This window comes from Papio anubis, chromosome 9, assembly GCF_008728515.1.
Source record: "Papio anubis isolate 15944 chromosome 9, Panubis1.0, whole genome shotgun sequence".
NCBI classification, from domain to species: Eukaryota; Metazoa; Chordata; class Mammalia; order Primates; family Cercopithecidae; genus Papio; species Papio anubis.
In genome coordinates, this window is record NC_044984.1 from 280632 (window position 1) to 306861 (window position 26230).

The following is a 26230-nucleotide window of genomic DNA, read 5'->3' on the forward strand; positions in this document are numbered from 1 at the left end:
TGCCAGCAACCACATGAGCTTAGAAGTAGATTCTTCCTCACACTTCAGATATGACACAGCCTTGAACACCACTGTGATGACAGCCTCGTGAGACCCTGAAGCAGGGTACCAGCAAAGTTGTGCCCTGACTTCTGACACAGCAATTGTGAGGCAATACATGTGTGTTGCTTTCAGCTGCTAAGTCTGTGGTAATACTGTTATGCAGCACTAGATAACAAATACAGTAAATACTGAACGTATACACATTTGTAAAGTGTGTTTGCATATTAGAGGTTTTGGAATGACTATATGTACACATGCATAGACACACAAACCATTTAAGAAACTTAAGAAATGTAGTCAACAGAGCAATAAAGAAACTTGGCATTCTTCACACCAATCAATTCAAGATGTAACAAAGATTTAATATAAAGAATAAAAGTTTTAAGCAAAATCATGGAGGTATTTTTATTATCTTGTAGTAGGGAAGGTCATTCTAAGCACATCAGGAAAACCAGGAATTATAAAATCAAAAAGATTAAGTTTACATCATAAAACTTAACTTTTATAACAAAAAAAAAACTATAAATAAGGTTAAAAGACTAATAACATGGTCAAAAATTTGCAACACAAAACAAAGAAATAATGTCCTCAATATACATAGCTCTTAAACATCATTAAGATTCAGTATAATGCAAAACTATACAGCCATTAAAAACAATACAAATCTATATCTATGGTCACGTACAAATGTTCTCAGTATTAAGTGAAAGAAGCAAATTACAAAGCAGTACGTAGAGTGTGGTCTCATTTACGCAAAGGTGTACATGGTTGTATAGAAGCATATGTAAATATGCACAGAGTTGTCTGAAAGTAAACCTTAACTGGTCATTTTGGGATATTTTTTCTTTCTTTTTTAAATGTGCATGCGCTATTTGTTTTTTAAAAAAAGAAATATATTTTCCAAAAAAAGTTTTAGAAATGTTTGTGTACCTATGAAGCAAAAGTCCATTTATTTGGCAGATAAGTTAATCAGACAGCAAAACCTCTAGTGAAGAAACACCAATGAGAAAGATAAAGGAAAATAACTTCAAGGATGGAATCAACACCAATACGTGCAATCATTACCGAAGACATTATCTCAGGGAAAATGCTCCTAAGATATCATCCAGCACTATTCATTTATGAGCTAAAGGGGAAAAAAGCAGACTGGAGATGTTTTAAAATAACCTGGGAGAGAATGGGAGGCCATTTTGAATACGATACTAAAATGTAGAAAAGGAAAATAATAGAATGGTCTATTAAGTTCCATTATCAAATTAATGATCTTTGTCTTACGGGTGATAGATGCATTCACTGTATGGATGGGAGTCATAAATATGAAAATACGTAAAACATACTTATTACACATAATCTTTAAAAATCATTGTCTCTCATAATGCATTCAGAACTACGGTTCTCAACTCTGGCTGCAGAAAAACAAAATCCTGATGTTTAGGTCTAGAAAAGGCAACTCTAGAGAGACTCAGATTAATGGTCACCTAGGGCTGGGAGGAAAAACAGGGATTGACCAAATAGACATGAAGTTTCTTTGTGGGTGATGGAAACATTCTGAAGTTCGTATGACATGGTAAGGGTTGCACAATTCTTTAAATTTGCTAACATCATGTATTAAAATAAGTGGATTTTATGATATGTAGATTATGCCTCCATAAAGCTGCACAAAAAAACATTGATACTTGGGCTCCCTGTGAGATACTTGCAATTAGATTGGTCTAGGATGGGAGCGACAGGTTCGGTTTGTTTTTGAGGCAGAGTCTCCCTCCGAAACCTAGGCTGGAGTGCAGTGGCGTGACCTCAGCTCATTGTAACCTCCGCCTCTACTGGGTTCAATTGATTCTCGTGCCTCAGCCTCCCGAGTAGCTAGGATTACAGGCAAGCGCTACCATGCCCGGCTAAATTTTGTATTTTTAGTAGAGACGAGGTTTCGCCATGTTGGCCAGGCTGGTCTTGAACTCCTGACCTCAAGCAATCCGCCCACCTGGGAACACCTCCAACTGTACAAATGGAATTCTATGTTCATTGTGAACTCTGTCTTGCTGGGGTGATTATAGACATGTATAGTTCCACCTTTCAGAGCTGTAGGTTAAAAGCTAAAAGGGTATTTTGAATATGTATTTAAGATGGATATGAAGTAAGTTGGAATTGTCCAGAGAAGCCCAATGAGGAAAGTGAAGGGATTCAAAGTTAGAGCACATGAGAAAAAAAAAAGATATTAAACCAGAGGAGTTGGGGACGAGAGGTGCAGAAGTAGAGATGACCACTATCCTCAAATGCTATAAGGCTGCCGAACAGAGATGCAACTGAACTAGTTTTTCATATGCTCAACTAGGATGGATGAGGCTACAGGAAGATAGACTTCAGGTCTTTATAAGGAAGATCTTCACAATAATCCTGTTCTGTGTGTTGTGTCAGATCCTGGAGATATATTCTACAGGGACTATGTTCTAGTGGTCCTCAAACTTTGCATGCATCACAGTCACCTTCAGGGCTTGTTAAAACGCAGGTTGCTGGCCCCATTCCCAGAGTTTCTGATTTAGAAAGTCTAGGGTAGGGCCTCATAGTTTGCATTTCTAATGAATTCCCAGATGACGGTGATGCTGTCCATGCAGAAGTCTCACTCTGAGGACTGGTGTCTAGTCTAAACGCTATTAGAGCTCCAAGAAAGGACATCTAACTCAGATTAGATGGAGAGGAGTAACCTGAAGAACTTCTCAGAGGAATTTGGGGATGAGCTGAATTTTGAAGAATGAGAAAGTAGTAAGGAGAAAAGGCAGATGAGGTTATGGCAGTCCAAACAGAGAACAGGGGAGCAATAATGTATAGGAAGGAACGAAGGCATGAAACAGCATTCCTTCAAGTTATCTGTTCAATGTTTATGCATAGTATTGTTCTAGTTGCTGCATATGGAGAGATAAAGGAAACAAAACCTAGGCTCTCGTGGAACTTTTACACAAACATGCCATATATGGCAAAGTCCCCTAATGGAATAGAACAGGCCATTGCAAGAGAAAACATGGGGGCCTCTGAAGAGGTAGCATTTCAATAAGAAGAAGAGAACAGGAAAAGAGACAGGCTCAAGGGAAAACATATAGGAGTTGAGCTCTCCTGTTCAATACAGAGCTTGAACTTATATGCTGAATGAAAGATGCGGAAGATAAAGGGCTGACTGACAGAACAAGGTCTCTAAGGAGTTACAATGGGATAGGATTCACTGATTAGCTCATTCACCTATACTTTCATAGTGCTGACCACAGGACAGACCCCTCCTCTGGGACAGATGAGGATGATGATATAGATAACTGAGGAAGAAGCTTAGCAGCTCTCCTGTTAGCTTCAATTTACCCGTTAGGAGGGTAGGCCTCTGCAGAGGCAGCAGAGGTGACAGGCTATTTGACAAGAGGTGAAAATCTGAAATAGTCTTTAAGAATGGAAGAGGTTGCTGGACGGCCAGGGCTGCTGAACTGCTTCAAGCACCTACCTACTCGAGTCCATCTGTGGTGCCACCAACCACTGGTACACACTCAGTAGTACACAGCCACCCATGAAAGCAAAGAAGTCAGACAGCCAAACTGATCCAGAGATAAGTTTCTGCAGAGCCAGAGCGACAGGCCACAGTCGATGCTAAACGGGGAAGCGGTAAAGCCAGAGTAAACTGACAAACGGGGGTGGGGGGGGGTGGGGAAGGTTGGTTAAGGAACTGGAGGCTTCTTGAGGTCAAAGAATAAGTATACTGTATACTGAGAGGGAGAAATTAAAGGACATTAAAATCATAGAATAAATTATCGATTCTACATTTCAGAAAATAAATTTCTGATGAGTCCAAAGTGTTGACTTAAAACTGGTTTGCTAAATGGAGTGAAAATGACTAGTGGAGATGGAGGTCCAGAAATTAAGGTCATCCATGACTAATGAAACTGCCCAGAATGATGGCAGCACTGGGGAAAGAGATGCCCATCAATCATCAAAGTCCCTTCCATAAATGAAGGGGAGTGACCAGAGATGGCGGTGAGGAGGACAGACGGTGCAGCTGAACAGCAGAAGCCTCGGGACAGAACAACAGTGTAGCAGTGGCAATCAAGAACACAGGGGCAGCAGACCCTGTAGTCCATCCATTCACCGGCAGAAAAGTGAGAAGACGAACACTCTCCACTTGAAAGAGTCCTAAGGCAAGTATGGCTGAGGGAGAGTCCGTTTCTAGTTAATGAAAAAGCAGAAAAGCATATTTACAAAGGAATAGGGAATGAAAATCTCTATAATGCAAAGAACTGGCAAGGACGGCAGCAACGGTAAAACGAATTGAGGAAAACAGGTAGCAATTTGAGGCCTGATGACTGGATGGGCTTATTTCAGATGGCAGCAATGCATTATAGGGATGAGAAGCAAAGGGAATCAAACCAGTCTCTCAATGTTTCAACTGAACTCTGGAACGAGATGCTTCTATGACAAAACAAGTCCTGGGAAGTGACCAAGGTGACATGAGTTTGAATTGTTACTCAAGGTTCCAAAGACAACACGAATGATATGCTGTTTTGTGTCTCAGTGAAGTTTAGCCCCAGTTAGAGATGGCAGGGCTAGGTCAGAAAGACTAAAGCTGCTGGTCTCAACAGAGCAGCAGAATCTGCAGAGGGAAGGGGCCCACAGATGATGGAACGGTTAGGCTAGGTTTGTCAAATGTGTCTAACCCTCTCGCCTTACCTCCAGGGAGTTCAGCACTGAATGGAATAGAGAGATGCAGATATGCTAGTCCCACGGCAAAAGGGAAAGTGCTCGAAAATGCCGCAAAATTCAGACCCCAGCAGAGGGAAGACTATAGGCAAGCTCCGATACATGTTAGTGACGAATACGTAGATTTTTCCAAGAGATAGGACAGACACTGTATGTTCTGTCCTCAGGAGTGCCGAATCAATTTTTCTCTCATTAAATGGGGATTTGGACTATACAGCCTCTGTTGTCATCTTTAAATTCTATAACCTTTTCAGGAAGAAACATCCTTAGAAATCATCTACGTCTTACCCTGTCAAGGGGAGGGGCTATAACTTGTTTCTTTGTGACTAACTTGCATATGGTAAGAAACCAAGGTCCACAATAGATAAGCAACTCACATAAGGGGCCAAACATAGAGCTAAAACCCAGATTATTTTATTCCTAAATCCAGTGTTCTTTACATTATGTAATTCTAAGGTTCTCATCTGGGCTTCTGAAAACCTTTTTTGAAACTAAAGAAAATTCTGATTTCATCCTATGTCCCTGACACCTTCAAAAAGGCTCCTTAACACAAGGTGGGACCACCAAGCCGTTTCTAAAGCTTCTTCTTGTGGTGCCTTTTTCCCCCCACGGACAAGATACACAACCTAGCTCCAGAGATAAGGCTAGGGAGAAGCTCTGCCGAATAAAGAAATTTCATGGATCTTTAAGGAAAGATTAAATCAAGTCTTTCTTCCTACCAAGGTAGAAATACACTTCAAAGAACAAACAAGTGAGGAGGAGTGAAGAGACTGAAATTCCAAAATCACTCGTTTATTTATATAATATAGTATTTGATTGCATTCTTTTGTACTGTTCCCTACTTTTATAATGTGCAAAATGTTTCACCATGTTCCAATTAATGGTTGAGCTTTAAATGAAAATATTCTGGATCTTTCATTTACTGGTATCAACCACAATGTCAAGACCCCCAAGAAATACTTGATCTAAACTGGGAGAGTCCAACACAATTTTTTTTTTAATGGATTTGCCACCTTAAGAAACTTCAAGTGTATCTTTTTGTTGGCAAGAAAATTATTTCCCAGGAGGTAATCAGATTTCCCTCCCTGCCCCTGCTCTTTCCACCAACCCTCCTCCTAACATACACATAGAGAGTTACACATTTCATGAAACTGTTTTGAGGCCAAGTTCACAGCAAGCAGAGTCTTAACATTTTCAGAAATGATCTGTCCTTCATATCTGCATAAGCTGGGATCCTTGGCAATGGGGAAAAGGTACCATTTGCTTCTCTGAAGTAACTTGGGGTCTGAATTGGTTAAGAAGCCAAAGAGAAAAGGAAAGCATTTCCTTGTCTTCCCTATTAATGGTTTGTTGCAAAGGGATAAACTTCTCAAGAACCAAAGGTGAGGAAATGTGTTGGTCATCACTGGATTCTTGCTGGAAACAGAAGGCAGGTGAAATCTTCAGGAATCACTTCACACTCCAAAAACACTATTCTCAGCAATGATAATAGGCTAATCACACCACTGATCAAATTATTTCAGCTCAGTTCTTTATTTTGCAGTTAGAGAGCAAATGAAATTAGAAACTGCTTTGGCACAGGTTAAAGGTGGCTCCCACATACTCACTAGTTTTCCTCAGGATTAGCAATACTCCCTACCAAAATGTACTTTTACTTCGTTACCATTTAAAGTTGCCACCAATGTAAATGACAGGGGGTGGGGGTGGGGGTGGGTGTGGGGAACCTGAGCATACACATAATTTTTAAATCTTTTAGATGTAATGCAATCAACCATATCTAATATTCTTTCAGAAAACAGAAGAAACACAAAACATGCTCAAAGATCAAGAAATCAAGTTATGCTTTTCATAAGGCACCACCAATTGCCCTGATAAATTGTAAATAAATATGTAAGGGAATAATCAATAGGGAGTCTTGAGGTTTACAAGACATTCCTGTTTAGACCACTTGGAGTACTGCAAAAGAAAAAACAAGCAAGATACAGCTTGAATAACCCATCATATCCTTGCCCAGTGCACATCATTTGTTGCATAGTGGTGACTGGATATGATCCAGGACAAGAGAAGACCAAAATTCAAAACAATACATTAACATCCATTCTTCCTCATACTACAGTATGAGATACCACTTGGGACATTCATATCCAAAGAAGTAATGGTATGATTTTTTAAAAAAAGGAATTTCAAAAGGAGTATTTAAGGACCTGCTGTAAAAGCACCTTCTACACACACAAAGCTAATCCACATGTGAAACTTTATCAAATCTGGTTATATGTGGGACTTCAACAGCTCAAATTTTTTCACCATTTACACTTTTCAAATCCCACTCCAAACTGTCACTTTCTCCCTTAAAAAGTGGATTATCCCATCCTTTGAAAGAGAGGCTTTCTCAGTTTTTCTTTTCATTCTCCTACTGTAAGTGCTGGTTGATATTCACACAAATGTACTACAGAATTAAATTACTGACAAGCAAGTAGTTTCTTTACATGCACTGAATTGCATCCAGAATCCAAAAATTAAGCAGCACAAAAAGACATTTTTTGGACACCTACTAAAGACAAAAGTAGAGAAGAACAGAAGTAAAGCACAGGTAAAATCATGCTAATCTTACAGGTCAGCCTTTGTCCTTTCTTTTTTAAAAAAAAAAAAAAAAAAAGGAGGGGTAGAGAGACAGAGAGAGAGAGAGAGAGAGAGGGAGACGGGGTCTCACTGTTGACCAGGCAGGACTCAAACTCCTAGGTTCAAGCAATCTTCCCACTTCAGCCTCCTGACTACACTGCACTGGAGTACACCTGGCTGCCATGTTTTTTATTATTAAAGTACACTGTGGGCAATCACAGGTTTGATGTTTGCCTTTTCAATTATTCAGAGTATGACATGCAATAATTTGTAATTTTACTGAGGCACAAACTTGAATCATGCAGGTAAAGCTGGTGTGCAGCAGCTTAGTGAGGGAGTCCCGCATCTACACATCAACATGGCTCTGCTGCAGTACGTATCAGGAAGCAAAATAAACATCTGTGGAAGGAAAGTCCCGTCTCCTCCCCCAGCTAGAAAGCTGACTACTAGTGCTACATTTGTACTTCTAAACTTGGGGATCTGCATAGTTCTAATGACTTAGCTTTTAAGAATACCAAAGGCCTACCATTTTTCCATTTTTCTTTCTATAACCTTTGCCAAGGTTAAAATACTGATGATGAAGAATTGCAACTTCAGTTGCAGTTCAGAGGAGATAAGAAGGGTAGAAAGACATTTTAAATCATGTCTTAATACAAAATATTACAATACAGAAGAGAGCACGTTGTAAATAATTTTCTCCAAGTGAAAATAATGCTTTGTATTAGAACACCAACATTTCTTGAAATAGATCAATCTTGTTTCATTAATTCCAAAACTGCAGATTTGTTTATTTTTTTGTTTTGCCATTAATTTCTCCCTTCTGTTCTTCTCAGCCTTGGTCTAAACCTGTGGTCAGGTCATACCAAATCCTCCATGACTTTCAAGTAAATAAAGAAAATCCCACAGTATCAGTGAAAAGACATATTTAAGTTTCAAAACGTCAGAAGGTAACAGGAAGCTAGTCATACTTTCTCAGCATCCTCATGACTCTCCACTGATGGTGGACTAGTTAATGGATGATTAGGAAGGAAAAATAAAAATTGTAAATGTATTCCAGGCATCTGTCACTTAACATTACATTCAATTTTTAACCCACAAGTATCTGAAGACTTTTACAAAGAAGACCAAAAGGCAAAAAATATTGTGCTTTCTTGTATAACATCAACCAGAGGAAATTCTTAATTGATAATCGTTAGTTTGGCAAAAGGAAAACTTATGAAATCGGTTCATTAGTTGCCTTGCAATATCCACTGAAATCTTGGATCATACACAAACTTACTTGAGATGAGACCTCAAGACACATGCACAGCAACACTAACAAACCTCTGGACAAGTCAAAACACTCAAAAGGTTATACAGTATTAAGGAAAGAATGAATAAAAAGTAGGTAGTATGAACTACAGAGAAAACATTTACATAAATTGGATTTTATAAGAAAACATGTTTCTTTTTTTTTTGTAAGATGCCTTTTGAGTTAAATCTCATACCCACTCAAACTGTAACTGGACAGTACATTTCACTTCTAGTTACTAGAAGACAGTTCTTTAAAAGAGACTGGGGCAAAAAGGGAAAAGGAGACTATAAGCCGTTGCTAGGTCCACCCCAATCCCCCCTTTAAAAGGAAAACTGATGAATTTAAGTCAAACCACAGATTTTTTTAAACCAAAATAAACACACCAGACAGACAGTGATGACAAAACACTATTTTTAGTCTTTTTTTTTTTTGTCCTTTAAAAAAAATTAGTCCCCTTCTACTAAGAGTTTACATACAGCTTACCTAAAATCTGAAGAACAGAGAACACAACAGGAGGGAAGAGGACACAGCACCATAGTTTCCAACATTCACACACAAAAGGAAAAACAGCCAGCACAGACTAGAGCGAGACCAAGTTTCCCAACAGACAGGAACAAGCCCCAGCACACAAAGGACATATAATTATCTATGTGAACAAAAGCAAAATGGAAGATCTGGTCAGGCTGGGATGGAGGAGGGAGTGCTAACTCCTTGTACTACAAGGAAGGAATGGGATTTTTTTTTTTTAAAGCAAAAAAGAAAAAGCAAGCCCCCAAATGGATTTTTGATGTTGAAACTCTGTCATATGCTGCTGGTAACAGTAAATATATATATTTATATATTCATATATGTATATTAAAAAAGGAAAAATAATCTATTTATAGAACAGTCAGTAGTCAGAGACATTTAGAAAAAAGTAAAAACAAGTCCTTTTTTTTTCTTTTTAAAAATGGATTTACTAAAACAACTTCATCACCCAGAGGTACTACAACTCCGCATCCTCTGATGAAGCCATGGCGTTATTCAACAGCATCTGCTGCAGGCCGTAGTTAGAAATTGCCAGTGTTGGAAACAGCAGACATTGGGGTCAGGGCTGCAAGGCAAAAAGCTGTTATCTGCTGGTCTTGCTCACGGCCATGCCTGAAGCCTGGTGTCTGGAATACTTGTGAATGAAGTCTTCCCCGAAAAGCATGCATCACTGCGGCTCAGTAAGATAGTATGACTGGTCATCGTCGTCATCTTCTCTTTTTTTTTTGGCAGAGGCCTGAATCCATGTACCTGCTCTTCCCTAAAATGTAGACCCAAGACAGCAAGACTTTTCAACGCCAAAAAACGGCTCCTTGCCTTGTAGTAGGTTCTTCTCCCCAGAATCCAATCTAGTCCGATTTCTGATCTAGATGACATCCTCATTCTTACAAAGATAAGGTGACCTGCCCCAGCTGAGAGGTTCTCCTATTTGGGGTGTTCTTCTAGCACAAACAAGCACAAATAGCTGATGTCAACAGACTGTGATACCATTCCTTGACGTCTAACAGAAATAACTTTGGCCCTGTTACTCCTAGTTGTATCTTTAGGGCATTAAGTACCAGGTAACAGTGGAAGGAAAGTGGTACTCCAATCCCTCTCCAACTATCCCAGTGAAGGTGATCCAAGCAATTAGCACCTTCAGTTGGTGCTGCTCCTAAGTTGTAAGTCTCTAACTACTATCAGCTGGACAAAAGCCACATCCTACATGCCCTGTTAGCACACCAGTGTATTAATACTAACCAGCCACCCTAGAGCTCAATCAAGCATCTGGCCTTAATGCAGTAAACCACACTCAAAGGAGACATGAACTATTGGCTGCTGTACCAAAGAAGACACCCTCTGCATAGATATGTTGACAGAGAATGTAACCCCCAGAGTCCATGCAAAGAGGAAGCCAGCACTAAGAGGACTTTCTCTGAAGGCCATTCATCTTTGGAAGCAACATTCCAAGTGGATAGAAACCACTCTACTTGATGACTAAGGTCTCAATGTGGTCCATTTCCCCCCATGTCCCAAACTAACCAAGCATCTGCTAACTGGTCTCTTTCAGATCCTCCACTGGTAGTTTGTAGCTCATTATGAAGGAAGGAGGTGGTGCTGGACCTGGGCTAACTGGCCCCTGCTTCTTTGCACAGTTTATACAGATGTAATCTTCATTTTCAGCCATTTCTGGAGATACACCCACACAAACTTGATGAAACCACTCATCACAGCCACCATCACATTGTACCCAGTCTACCTGTAGGAAACAAGATTGGGGAATGTTAAGGTTACATAAACATTAAGCCTAGAATAAAAGCAAACCAAAGAGCTTTCTTGGCTTAAATGATAGCAAACAACTGGGATGTCTAGAGATAGGCAATGACTTCTTATGGGGTTATTTTTTAAAGACAGAAGCTGAGAAGTTAATACCCCAAAATTATATTTTACCATAGTGTGTCCACAAAATTAGGCCTCTTAGGTACTCCATTACCTCATGAATACCTGGGGCTCCTTGTGAGGCAGAAACATGTTTGAGAAAAATTTGACAAAAAGGGAACTTCTAATAGAGCAGCCAAGTAGTTTTAGCTAATATTAACAATTTCTAGGCTCTAAGACAATGCAATTATCAATCAAGAAAGGAAGAGTACAACAATGTGAAGGCAATCCTGTGTATTAGCTTTATTTCAAAGAGATAAGCCAAAGTACTAAGAGCATTAAATACCTTTTTAGAAAAGCAGTCACATAGGCCACTTTTAAAACTAATATTTTTTATTCTTCTCTTCTTCCGTTACAAATACAACTCCCTATAAAAAGTTAGCAAATATCAGATGTCAAATCTTACAAATTAACCAATTATAACAGTCAAAGACACAGGTCAATAGATCACTCTGGGGCTTAAAATTCAAATCTGAAAACCTGACAGGTCAGCGGCAGGTGTCAGACTTGACCCTTCTGACAATACTCTGATTACAGGAGGCTAGGAAGGGATTGTAGTTTGGTGACTTTAAGCCTTGGACTTAAGAGTTAACAATAAAGTGACTTTTGGCTTTTGTATTTGAAGGCTGATTGTGGTAGTTTTTACAGCTAATGTCATGGCAGACAAGAACATTTAAGTTGAAAAGAGCCACTCTCCCTCACCTCAATACAAAGATTGGTCATTTCATTGGCAACATAAGAAGCCACTTAAAACCGTGAGCTTTACCAGATATCAAAGGAAGGAACAGAAAGGGATCAAAGAAGTAACTCTATACAACTTATAAGAAAGAACAGATGAAGGAGGTTTTGGCTAGGTAAATGAGTTTCATTCACAGAAAGTGAGTGGTTTTCAAAATTCGTTTCCATGTCCTATAAAACAATTGTCAAACCACAGTAGTCATGTTAGTAGTTTTAGGCTTGTAATAAGGGGTGGGAAAAATAATTTGTCAAAATGATATTCTACTTGTATTGTTCCTATTCTAAAGTTCTAGATCTTAAGAAACAATACTGTTTAACATAAAGATTACTCAACTCAGAAGTTCTGAGTTTCAGTGTGTAATTTCAAGCAAGTCACTTAACCTCATTGAGTGGCTCAATTTCCTCATCTGAAAAATGCAGATGACATTAATTACTAGATTACCGAGAGGATCCAATGAAATAATGTATGGCAAAACACCTAATTCACTGCCTAGGATACTGGAGGCACTTTTCAGTCATGGTCTCGTGGCTCTACTCATTATCCTACACTACACAAAATGTTTTGCACCTTGATATAACTGTCTGCAGCACTGCTTTTCAAAGTGTGTAGACCACTGGCATCAGAATCATCTATTGTGTTTTGTTAAACATGCAGCTGGGACCTATCACCCTATGAACTCAGAATGTCTGGGGAGTACAAGCCAGAAGCTTACATTTTTAATCAGCTCCCAAGTGATTCTTATATATTCTAAATCCGATTGCTACTGGCCCTCTGTGACATCACTTCCTGTAAATTCAGAGCAACTTAACAATACCTTCCTAAACGGATTTGGTTTTGTTCTGTAATTGTTTGTTTAGCTTCTGAAGTCTGTGCAATAAAAAAACTCACCAAAATGTTCCTATTGTAGCGAACTAATCAGAGACCAAAAAATAAAAAGGGAAATAATGGCATCTGTGCAAAATGTAAAAATTAAAGTACTGCAAGCAGTAAAGACTCACAAAATGCTGGCTGTTAGAGTAGGTGCACTTAAGTGTTTTGGCTGTTTGGGACACATAAAGGGAACTGGATAAATTGTGGTTCTCTGTGCTGCCCAGGTTTGAGATACTATGCTGTTTATGATGGTACCCGTGAACCAACAGATACCTTTACCCTTACCTCCAACCCTCTTAATCCAGTCTAGTCCCCATTCATGCTAATCCATCGGATAAGAACGTTATCAATGTATCAGTATTTGCTATAAAGAAGTGTCCCAGGTCTTTTGAAACCTAGTGTTTGCACTATACTCACTGGCTTACCAATTTCCCAAAATTCTCTCGCAAATAAGACAAGACTTTCCCTTTTGTGATTTTCACTCAAGGTCCCTTCCTAAGCCTAGATCTCCCATTTCAAAAGATCTATAACCTTTCTTGAGATATTGGTACACAAATTCTAACCTAGACTACAGGTTATGTAACAATTTAGCCTGATAATAGAACAAGTAAAAATAGTCCTTCTCTTTACCAATATCTTTTTTATCATGCTCATCTACTAACAATCAAATGTGAGTCCTACTCTTGTGTGAAAGGTCCACAGCATCATAAAGCAAACTAAAGTTTGGGATGCCAACCGAAGCCACAGATGATTCTGACACAGGGGCAACAGACCAGGTAGTGTCCTGAAAACTCAAGAACACAGAATTTGGAAAACTGTATAAACTGTCATTTCCCTTTTCATTATTTCTAGGGAGATGTATTTAGTGAATCACAAAAAGAATTATTAAACTTCACAGCTGTGAACTGTTCAAATACTAAATGATAAGAGATTCTACATCACAGTACAAATAGGTTACTATGTTTAGATCTGGGGGAAATGTCTGTTTTAAAAAGAAATACATTAAAACGAAATATTAGTTTAATATTCATGTTTTGCTGTATGGTTTCATATTTACACTTAAGAAAAAATACTTGGCATAGTATATTTTGTTCATTTCTTAAAGAATAGTACTGCACTGGGAAAGAAGAAAATCTGGTAATTTAGTGATATTCTTAGCTTAGTAATTAAACTGAGCTTTTGTTATTTTGGCATTTAATATCTTGCACAAGTTTCCTAGTAAAAGCAAGATTTGAAAAAGGAAAACAATTCATTTAGTGAACTACAACACACGTTCAGAATCCTTGTGTATTATTTTCTTGGTGCTCTCAATATTCAGTGACCAACCCTCCCAATTTGCCGAGGAATGACAGATTTCTCAGTATGTGGGAATTTCAGTGCTGAAACAGGGAAAGTCCCAGGGAAACTGGGACAGTTGGTTACTCTAGCTGAACATCATGCACGCGTGTGTGTGTGTATTACACACATTTAGGTAACTTAATCTTTGATTATCTGTGCCAAAAGGAGGTATGAACTAGTAAAGCCATTGAAAACGCAAATACCTTGATTGAGGCAACACCCCCGTGAAAATCTTAAATCAGGGTGGCTAATAAATAGTAAAAATCAGAGTTCACAAATTTAGTCTCTTAATTTACCACAAAAAACTTCTCATGTCAGTAGGAATGGGTAAAGGAAAAGGCCGACAATAAGAGGGTTAAAAAAAGTGAAGAGAAAAAGAAGACTATTTTCATAAGTAAAACTATTAAATGTTTATTCTAATACAGAAGAAAAATACTACTTAAATTAGTAGCCTGAAAGAATTTGGTCTTTTTCCAGTTAACTTGTTTTATCTTTGGTACCAATAAGACTGAATAAAGAGTTCTGACAGAAAAAGATTCTGAACTTTAAAATTAACTTTTTAAAACTAGTTCTTTGTTAATAATAATTTCAGCTTGACATTAATTTAATAATCAAAGGAAAAATTATTTTTTCAAAACCTTTTATATTATTCTGGTATTGTCTTTCTTTTTCTAAAACACCTTGAAATTGAGGCTAGGCACATTTAAACTAGCCTCATTTAATCTTTCTTTTAATTTTTAAAAGAGTATTTCTCAAAAAAAGAGCTGGGCGTGGTGGCATGTGCCTATAGTCCCAGCTATTCAGGAGGCTGAGGTAGGAGGACTGCCGGAGCCCAGGAGATCAAGGCTGCAGTGAGCCATGACCACACACTGGACTCCAGGCTGGGCAGCACAGTAGGACCCTGTCTCAAAAAAAAAAATTTCTATCTGCATATTTTGGGGGAAAAGTCATAGTCATTATTGGTTAGAGAAATAATAGTAATTACTGGTCAGAGAATTCACCTAAAAACAAGTGAACCCTAGAAGTTATTTTTTGCAGAATGATATTTTAAAGAACAAACTGCCCTAAAACGCATGATTTTCTTTTTTTTTTTTTTTTTTTAACATCATCTTGCCAATCTTTTTCTTTTTGAGACAGGGTATCCCTGTCTCGCCCAGGCTGGAGTGCAGTGGGGCAATCACAGGTGCAACCATAGCACATTAACTATAGCCTTGAACTCCTGGGCTCAGGCAATCCTCCTGTCTCAACCTTCTGAGTAGCTGGGACTACAGGGATGGGCCACTGCACCTGGCAAAAGCATTCTTTTCTTATTTTGTTCTAAACATGTGTGTTGTATATTACGTTTTCTCAGAGAAATACTAAACACTGAGAAAGTTTTAACATTCTTTACAGAAACTTTTATAGAACTGTAACTGTTATTTAGTAAAATCAATGTCAGGAACAAACGTGTAGAACCATAAAAACCGCAAAATAGCAGTAACAGGCAAAATATCTATAATCTGAAATAACTTTTGCTTAAAATGAAACACATTATATAAACTAACAACATAGGGTGGGGCACACATTGCTCACCTTTATGTATTTTAACAGTTCAAAATAAACACTTTCTCTGAGCTCTCAGCCAAATCTCCTTTTGCTCCATCAAAATGTAGATGATAACTCTAGATTTTGTTTAAAGATTTTGTTTACAAAACACCTATACTATTAGAAGCAAATCTCACAGTTCTTTCAAAACTAATGATCACATCTTAGCACTTACGTTGCATTTTTTTGTTAACAAGTGCTTTCATAGAGATTGTTTCGTCTTATCATCATAACCCTTTGAATAAGGCAGGGCACCTGTTAATTTGACAATTTCAAAGCAAATGAAAAAAAAAACAGCCTAAGTGTTTATATTGCTATAAGAAGACAACAGTAGGCCGGGCGCGGTGGCTCAAACCTGTAATCCCAGCACTTTGGGAGGTCGAGACGGGCGGATCACGAGGTCAGGAGATCGAGACCATCCTGGCTAACACGGTGAAACCCTGTCTCTACTAAAAAATACAAAAAACTAGCCGGGCGTGGTGGCGGTGCCTGTAGTCCCAGCTACTCGGAGGCTGAGGCAGGAGAATGGCCTGAATCCGGGAGGCGGAGCTTGCAGTGAGTTGAGATCCGGCCACTGCACTCCAGCCTGGGCGACAGAGCGAGACTCCGTCACAAAAAAAAAAAAAAGAAGACAACAATGATAATAGATGAACTGAATCCTATTTAAATGCTGAGCAGAAGGGAGGGGAAAGATTAAGTGATAAGGAGAAAAAGTACAAAAATAAGACAAAAGGCTCATGAGATACAAACATGACAGAAAGAACGACAGGAAAGTTTAAAACGGAAACATCCTACTTTGCTGCTCATCTTTAAACTACCATAAAATTAAGGGAGAAAGAAAAGGGAGACGGCTCTGCCGGTGCTGAACCGCTGCACTTTGGTGCCCAAAGAGAAAGTTAACTCTTCCTCAGCCTCTTTAATAAACAAACTCAGATGGAAATAAACGCAAAATTAAAGATAAAAATAATATGCACATATATATGTATTAAAATGCTTTAAAATGTTTATAACATAGAATGCTTATACAATGAATAGATGCAAGTCAGTGAACAGTCTGACAATGACATAAAACAAATGCCATAGAAAAAAACTGGGAAGGAAACACTAAAATATTTACAGCTGTCTGCCTTGGAAGATTAGACTACAGGATATGTATTTTACTATACGCAGCATTCATTTTCCAAAAAATGAACAGAATACCCCTAATACATCTCATTTAAATATGTGTCATTTAGTTTTGGAATGTGTTTTTGTACTTACACCTCAGTTACCGACGGGGCAGAGGTGTTAGTGGAGAGAGCCTGGTCTGAGAGCCGGGATCTAGGGATCTACTTTTGGTTTTGCTGCTGAACAGCTCTGTAACTTTGGTCACGTAATTACCTTCCCTGAGTCCTGGTTGCACCAGCTGTAAAATGAGCAGCCTGAACAAGGTAAACTCTTGGTCCCTTCAAGCTCTAAAAATGTTTAAGTATTTCATTGGAAAAGTGAGGGCATAACCTATAGGGAATAGAGATGCAGTTTTATTTGTTTATATTTTCAAACTGAGGCACTATGAGAATTCTAAACATCAAATAGTATAATGAGTATAATAAAATTAAAACTACAGATTTATCAATATTCTTGATAAGAACTGTAACAGGGGCCTCCAATCATTTAAACAACTGGAATTTTTCATAAAGTCTATTACTCTCAAAAGTTCGTATCTAAAGAACGGCCAAAACAGAATTACTACACTTAAATTTTAGGGTTGGAAATTTTAAAATAACGTTTTGGTTTTTTTTTTTTTTTTTGAGATGGAGTTTCACTCTTTTTGCATAAGCTGGAGCACAATGGAGCGATCTCGGCTCATTCCAACCTCTGCCTGCCAGGTTCAAGTGATTCCCCTGCCTCAGCCTCCCGAGTAGCTGAGATTACAGGTGCACGTCACCACACCCGGCTCATTTTTTGTATTTTTAGTAGAAATGGGTTTTCACCATGTTGGCTAGGCTGGTCTCAAACTCCTGACCTTAGGTGATCCACCCGCCTCGGCCTCCCAAAGTGCTGGGGTTACAGACATGAGCCACCGTGCACAGCCTAAAATAATGCATTTATAGGTTTGAATTATTTGTTCCCAAAGATTTGAAGAAAATTATATTCCTTTTAGGAGAGTGCTTACAGGTCTGAGTGTGAGTAAGATATGGACTAAAAGTTTCAAGTCTTTGGAATACAGTCTTAATGCAATTGGCCACAGCTCTCACAATACTGGCCCAGGATTTTCTTCAGGCCACTGGGACTATTTGACAAGGTATTTCGTTCTCTGAGTCACCTTACAGGGAAGGCACAAGATTATTCTGAAACTTGTTATGCCCACTGCATATGAAATGCACCATTTGCCAGGGAATGTCACATCGCTTCTCTCTGCTCCTGTCTCATTATGTTCACTAAGTATATGATTTCTAAAATACAACACTTCTACTAGGCACACTAAGAGCCTCACTTTTCAAAACAGTTTATAGAAATTGTACAAAAGATATTATGTTGGAAGTCCAAATCCTAGAATCAAAAACATACTATATATTGATATCAAACATGTGTCTCCACAACTGTTGTTCCTTGACCTCTCATGCTTGACCATAAACAGTTGGAACTCACCTTGTCCTTGCAGGGCCTTTGGCAGTTCTGTGCTGCGCACACAGCATTCTCATCATCAGACTCCTCTGCTCCGGACCAGTCATACTTTGAGGGAATGTCCAGCACTTTCTTCTCTCTTTTCTTTTCAGTGCTCTCTTTCACAAGTTCAACTTTGGCTGCAGCAGCCTTCTCCTTCTTTTTCTTTCTCTCTTCTTCTTTTGCTAGTTTCTTGGCCAGTTTATTCAGCTCCTTTGATTTGTCTGCACTTAATTTTAATTTCTTCTTTTTAGGTTTGTCCATTTTCTTTAACTCCTTGGACTTCTGTTTTCCTTCTCCAAAAAGTTGCTCTACCTTTTCTAGCTTCCGTTTCCGTTTCTTCTCTGAAGAGTCCTTTCCTTTCACTTTTAGTGGTTTCTCTTCCATGCTGTCATCCTTCAAAAATATAAAATTGGGAACAATTTTAAAGCAAGACAGTTAAAAAACTACTTAGTATTACTCTCTTATATGAGGTACCTAGAATAAACACATTCAGAGAGACAGAAAGCTGAACAGAGGTTACCAGAGGCTGTAGGGAAGAAGAAATGAAGATTTGTTTAGTGAGTATAGTTTCTATTGGGGCTAACTAAAAAATTCAGGAAATGAATAGTGGTGACAGTTGTGTAACACTGTCAATCTACCTAATGTAACTGAATTGTCTACCTAAAAAGAGTTAAATGGTAAATTTTAAGTTATGTATATTATGCTACAATAAAAAAACATTTATGGGCCAGGCGCGGTGGCTCATGCCTGTAATCCCAGCACTTTGGGAGGCCGAGGCGGGTGGATCACTTGAGGTCAGGAGTTCGAGAGCAGCCTGGCCAACACGGTGAAACCCCGACTCTACTAAAAATACAAAAATTAGCCAGGCATGGTGGTGCATGCCTGTAGTCCCAGCTACTTGGGAGGCTGAGGGAGGAGAACGGCTTGATCCCAGGAGGCGGGGGTTGCAGTGAGCCGCGATCAATCCACTGCACTCCAGCCTAGGCCACAGAGCAAGACTCCATCTCAAAAAACACAAAAAGGATTTATGTTATTCTAAAGATATTTAAAAGACATTTTAAGAAGGCAAGTGTACTATTCAATGAAGATAACAGTAGAAAATCACAAGTCTGAAATGAAATATTTATCTTGTATTAGCTTACTAGGAGAAAAAGGGCACACACAACAATTCAGTGCCAGCATATTAACACAGTCTGTAGCGTCTCTGTTAGAGACGAAAACATACACAAAAAGCAAACTGTACTAACTTATGTAATAACTTTTGGGGTCTTCATTTATTACTAGTAAAGTTCTTTCTTAACCCAAATAATAAAAGTATTGGTAGTTATTTTTAAAAAGTCAGAAAAACATAAAATCGTGTCCATGATCTCATTACACAGAATATATAGTGACTTTGCCAACGGGTAGAAAACAGTTCGCGTGACAAAGCAAAAAAAAATCGTCATTATTGTTTTTGGCTTTTTAATATTGTAGCTAGTATGTGCCAATGTAATAAACATTTAAAATTTTAATGGTAAAAGTGTATGTAGTAACAGAAAGAATGGGATGGGGCATCAGAGAAAGAAATACTGAAGAAATATAACATAAACCTAATAATTCCCTTGAGAATTCATTTTTCTATAGATTTGACACTTGAAAATCTTTGACAGGAACCTAAGAATCAGCAGAATCCAAAAGAACACTGGATTATAAGTGCCTTAAGTCTATTACATCTTAAATAAGATATTTAACCTCTTAATACTTTGTGCTTCCTTATCTGTAAAATAAAGAAGATTGGGTAAGACAATGAATGTGAAGAAAATGCTCTGCAGACTGGAAAACACTATCTAAATTCGGTTACCTAGACCTGACTTTCAAAACAAAAACAAACTATAGTATATGCTAAATACATCTGCATCAACTCCGGGTGGCATGGTACCGTTCCATTACATGGAAAGAAGGAAACTAATGAAAAGAATACAAGTCAAATGGCAGAATTCGAATCCAGGTCTCTTTATTTTTTACTGGATGTGTGACCTTAATTTTCCACCTCTCATACTTACTTTCTTCATATGCAGAATGGGTAAAATACTTGCCCTCTCACTCCCCTACCCATTCCTCTTCAAGACGGTGGTAAGGACCAAATGAGCTCATGGATATGGTATCACTGTCTCATCAAATGAGCTCATGGAATTGCTACGTAAGTGTGATATATGAATGTGGACCTTCTCTCCCACCCAATCTACTTCTATTTAACCATCCCTGTGCCTCTTTTTTATAGCTACTATATATTCTCCCCTATCTCTGGGCCCTCCAATAATGACAGTCTGGGCTAAAGAGGTTGCTCTAAACTAGATCGTTATCAATCACACCCTTGCCTGCTTCTTTTTAGCAAAAATGGCCATTTTTTTCAACTTAGATACTACCTAAAAGCTTAATAAAGAAAACCCTAAGTCAAATCTCTGGTGTCCTACAAGAAGAAAAGGAAAGGAAAGGAAAGGAGAAAGGAGAAAGGAAAGGTAAGGAAAGGAGAAAAGAGAAGAGAAGGAAAGGAAAGGAAAGGAAAGGAGAAAGGAAAGGAAAGGGAAAGGGAAAGGGAAAGGGAAAAGGAAAAGGAAAAGGAAAGGAAAGGAGAAAGGAGAAGAAGGAAAGGAGAAAGGAAAGGAAAGGAGAAAAAGGAAAGGAGAAACGAAAGGAGAAAAAGGAAAGGGAAGAAAGGAAAGGAAAGGAGAAAGAAAAGGAAAGGAAAGGAGAAAAGGAGAAAAGGAGAAAAGGGGGAAAGGGGAAAGGAAAAGGGAAAGGAGAAAAGAGAAGAAAAGAAAAAAAAGGAAAGGAAAGGAAAGGAGAAAAGAAAAAGAAAAGAGAGAAGGAGAAAGAGAGAGAGAGAGAGAGAAAGAGAGAAAGAGGGAGGAAGGGGGGAAGGCGGGAAGGCAGGCAGGCAGGCAGGCAAGCCGGCAAGCCATAAAGCCCAATTTCTTTGACTGAAGTGGGAAAGCAGGCCAGCCAGATTACTGCCCTCAGCCATCCCTCTGCCCACATTTATGATACCTCTAAGGAACCCAGGCATTCTAGTTTTATAACCACTGCTTAAATAAGTATTAAATCCACACCTCCATGATATGCAAGAATCTGTCTTCAGAGGGCGGGTGTGTGGCCTGCAAAATCCGCCATATGTGTTGAGTCTCGTCCAGAGATACTTCTAGGAGGTCTCCAACCATCATAAGTTCTTCCAGTTGTGCCTTAGCTCCAGGTGACAACTCCAGCACCGGAGGTTCCAAACTCCGGGGCACCAAAGGGCTCTTCCGAGGTTGTTTCCTTGGGGTGCTAGAACCTTTCCCAAAAAATACCATAAAACAAAGCAAATAAAAATTAAAACTATGGAAAAAACATGTTTTCAAAGTAAATATTTACAATAGCCCCCCAGACCCCCAATACTAACTTCAGATATCTGGATTAATTCCATCCGTATGAAAATGTAAACACAATTAGAAACAAATACAGACCAAAAAGGCAAACAATTCCAAGGCCCACTCCAAAAAAAAAAAATGGTTTGGGGTTATTAATAAAAAGCGGTTCTTCCAGCCGGGCGTGGTGGCTCACGCCTGTAATCCCAACACTTTGAGAGGCAGAGGCGGGCGGATCACTTGAGGTCAGGAGTTCGAAACCAGCCTGACCAACATAGTGAAACCCCATCTCTACTAAAAATACAAAAAATTAGCCAAGCGTAGTGGCACATGCCTGTAATCCCAGCTACTCCGGAGGCTAAGGGCAGGAGAATCGCTTGGACTTGGGAGGGGCAGGTTGCAGTGAGCCAAGATCGCGCCACTGCACTCCAATCTGGGCAACAAGAGAGAAACTCCATTTCAAAAAAAAAAAAAACAAACAAAAAAAGTAGTTCTTTATCCTAAATGTTAATTTCTATTGAGTTTTTATCGTGTGGCAAGGGGAGCAAGGAACCAGAATCTCTCCATTTTAGAGTATACCAAAAGATTAAGCATTTAATAAAGCATTTGGCTGCCTTATGTAAATAACTGGTTATCTTTCTAACGAACAGAAAATAAGACACAGTTCCATAAAATCCTGAATTTTATTATAAAGAGAGAAACACCCTCCATTTTCCAAAGTTGTGACCTAAAGTAATGTGATTTGTTTTTGCTGAGGGAGAGAAAAATGAACATCACAGAGAAAATCACCCTCCAAGGACAGGAAAGACTTTCTACAATCAAAGTAGCCCAGAAACAGAGTAAATATGCTTAAAAAGCAGCCGTTCCACAACACCTGACAACGACCAAATAGAGGGTGAGGGACTACCTATCCGGGGTTTTCTAGAACTGAGGCATGGGACTAGATGGCCCCTAACGTTCTTCTAATTAGGACTCTAAAATTCTTCGTCAGTTTTCAGGCTGTGATGACAGAAAATGCAAATAGGGATTGGCTTTTCCTAAAGAAAACAGCATTTTCAGGTTCCATTAGCATTTCATGGCGGGACTCACATTCTTGATTAACATAATGTTCTTCTCACTGGTTTTCTGCTTATCTTCCCCCCAGTTTTTTAAAGGAGTAATACCTTGAGAACAACTCTTGGAAGCAGAAGAGTAAGCATGCTCTGCACAAAACGAAGGTGCTGTCCACATGTGAGTCACCACCTCCTCAGATTTGATGGGAATCTCTTCATCACAGAAAAGATTGGGTTCAAGACTACTAGAGGACTTCACACTGGCTGTGTCCTGAAGAAGAAACAAAGAGAAGTATTCAGAATTAGAGTCATTTAACTTATTTTATGACAAGGCCCAAAATGGAGGCTTTCAGGTTAAAGCTTCTAATATACTAAAAATATGAGATTAAAATTAAATATCTGATGTTAAACAGGATAGAAAATGTCCATTGGGGAGAAAAACCGTAATTGTGGCAGGCCAGGTTTCCACTAGCAACCAGAACAGTTTCTACTAACACATTACTATAATTCTAATTAATGTGTAAGTCAAATAGCAAAGAAATGGAGAAACTATGGCCTTCGTACAAGGGCTGAAATGTGAAAACAAAACCATTAAGATTTTCACCTGGGTTTTCTCAGACCCTAAAGCCTGATAAGATTATGAAGGCATTCTCACACACACCTTGTGCCAGGGCCCACTGAAGATTAAGAAATTTTTCCAAATCTCTAGAGAAAGCCTTCCAGACCCTGGACCCCACCCTAGATACAGTCGGAATGAAAGATCCTCGCTTGTAGGTGCGCCTCCCACACATAGACACAGAGTTTAGAATGAATACAAGTATTGAAAAAAACTTGTATGGCCGGGCGCAGTGGCTCACGCCTGTAATCCCAGCACTTTGGGAGGCCGAGGCAGGCGGATCACAAGGTCAGGAGATCGAGACCATGGTGAAACCCTGTCTCTACTAAAAATACAAAAAATTAGATGGGCGCGGTGGCGGGCGCCTGTAGTCCCAGCTACTTAGGAGGCTGAGGCAGGAGAATGGCATGAACCCGGGAGGCGGAGCTTGCAGTGAGCCGAGATCGCGCCACTGCACTCCAGCCTGGGCGACAGAGCGAGACTCCGTCTCAAAAAAAAAAAACAAAAACAAAAAACTTGTAACTTAGTTGGTCTGGTGAGTTACTCCATAACCAGTTGCAGAAATAAACTCCCTTCTTTCTCAGTCAGTCTGCATCTTCTTATTGGACTGAGAGAAAAAAGCAGCTAGACCTTGTTCTATCCAGGAACATAATGACTACAGATTCAAGCCAAAAGACAGTATTAAGGTCAAAAACAATCCACAGAGATAACAAACCTACCAAAAAATTACTATTGCTCTCTACATTCCTCCTCTCTGGGCAGGGCATCTCTGAAAAAAAGGCAGCAGTCCCAGTCAGGGACTTCTAGATAAAATCCCCATCTCCCTGGGACAAAGCACCTGGGGGGAGGGGCAGCTGTGGATGCAGCTTCAGCAGACTTAAACTTCCCTGCCTGACGGCTCTGAAGAGAGCAGCAGATCTCCCAGCACAGCACTCAAGCTCTGATAAGGAACAGACTGCCTCCTCCAGAGGGTCCCTGGCCCCCATGCATCCTGACTGGGAGACACCTCCCAGCAGGGGTCAACAGACACGTCATACAGGAGAGCTCTGGCTGGCATCTGGCCGGTACCCCTCTGGGACAAAGCTTCCGGAGGAAGGAACAAGCAGCAGTCTCTGCTGTTCTGCAGCCTCTTCTGGTGATACCGAGGCAAACGGTCTGGAGTGGACCTCCACCAAACTCCAGCAGACCTGCAGCAGAGGGGCCTATTTGAAGGAAAACTAACAAACAGAAAGAAACAGTATCAACATCAACAAAAAGGACGTCCACTCAGAGACCCTACCCGAAAGTCACCAAAATCAAAGACCAAAGGTAGATAAATCCACGCAGATGGGGAGAAACTAGCACAAAAAGGCTGAAAATTCCAAAAACCAGAACACCTCTTCTCCTCCAAAGGATCAAATCTCCTCGCCAACAAAGGAACAAAACTGGACGGTGAATGAGTTTGACGAACTGACAGAAGTAGGCCTCCGAAGGTGGGTAATAACAAACTCCTCCGAGCTAAAGGAGCATGTTCTAACCAATGCAAGAGAGCTAAGAACCTTGAGAAAAGGTTAGAGGAACTGTTAACTAGAATAACCAGTATAGAGAACATAAATGACACGATGGAGCTGAAAAACACAGCACGAGAACTTCGTGAAACATACACAAGAATCAACAGCTGAATTGATCACGCAGAAGAAAGGATATCAGAGATTGAAGATCAACTCAATGAAACAAAGTAAGAAGACAAGATTAAAGAAAAAACAGTGAAAAGAAACAAACAAAGCCTCCAAGAAATATGGGAATATGTGAAAACACCAAATCTACATTTGATTGGTGCACCTAAAAGTGACAGGGAGAACGGAACCAAGTTGGAAAACGCTCTCCAGGATATTATCCAGGAAAACTTCCCCAACCTAGCAAGGCGGGCCAACATTCCAATTCAGGAAATACAGAGAACACCACAAAGAAACTCCTCGAAAAGAGCAAACCCAAGAAATGTAATTGTCAGATTCAACAACGTTGAAATGAAGGAAAAAATGTTTAGGGCAGCCAGATAGAAAGGTCGAGTTACCCACAAAGGCAAGCCCATCAGACTAACAGCGGATCTCTCCGTAGAAACGCTACAAGCCAGAAGAGAGTGGGGCCAATATTCAACATTCTTAAAGAAAAGAATTTTCAATCCAGAATTTCATATCCAGCCAAACTAAGCTTCATAAATGAAGGAGAAATAAAATCCTTTACAGACAAGCAAGTGCTGAGAGATTTTGTCACCACCATGCCTGCCTTTCAAGAGCTCCTGAAGGAAGCACTAAACATGGAAAGGAACAACTGGTACCAGCCACTGAGAAAAACATACCAAATTGTAAAGACCATCAACGCTATGAAGAAACTGCATCCACTAACGGGCAAAATAACCAACTAGCATCATAATGACAGGATCAAATTCACACAAAACAATATTAACCTTAAATGTAAATGGGCTAAATGCCCCAATTAAAAGGCACAGACTAGCAAATTGGATAGAGTCAAGACCCATCGGTGTGCTGTATTCAGGAGACCTATCTCACTTGCAAAGACGCACACAGGCTCAAAATAAAGGGATGGAGGAAGATCTACCAAGCAAAGAGAAAGCAAAAAAAAGCAGGGATTGCAGTCCTAGTCTCTGATAAAACAGACTTTAAACCAACAGAGATCAAAAAAGACAAAGAAGGGCATTACATAATGGTAAAGGGATCAATGTAACAAGAAGAGCTAACTATTCTAAATGTATATGCACCCAATACAGGAGCACCCAGATTCATAAAGTAAGTCCTTAGAGACCTACAAAGACACTTAAGACTCCCACACAATAATAATAGTGGGAGACTTTAACACCCCATTGTCAATATTACA

General features: G+C 39.4%; 1 protein-coding gene across 3 annotated transcripts in view; it reads right to left on the bottom strand.

Moving 5' to 3' along the window:
* Positions 1 to 379: 379 nt before the first annotated feature.
* Positions 380 to 26230, bottom strand: part of KDM5A (lysine demethylase 5A) — a 107486-nt gene continuing 81635 nt past the window's right edge. The window contains exons 26-29 of one of the 3 annotated variants that reach the window (XM_031650192.1): positions 22852 to 23011; positions 21395 to 21630; positions 18288 to 18698; positions 380 to 10946 (exon numbers count right to left, since the gene is read on the bottom strand). In XM_031650192.1, coding sequence (XP_031506052.1) covers positions 10740 to 10946; positions 18288 to 18698; positions 21395 to 21630; positions 22852 to 23011 — 1014 coding nt within the window. In that variant the 3' untranslated portion in view covers positions 380 to 10739. The remainder of the gene's footprint in view (positions 10947 to 18287; positions 18699 to 21394; positions 21631 to 22851; positions 23012 to 26230) is intronic. The other 2 variants (XM_021921889.2, XM_021921888.2) reach the window with 2 other exon arrangements.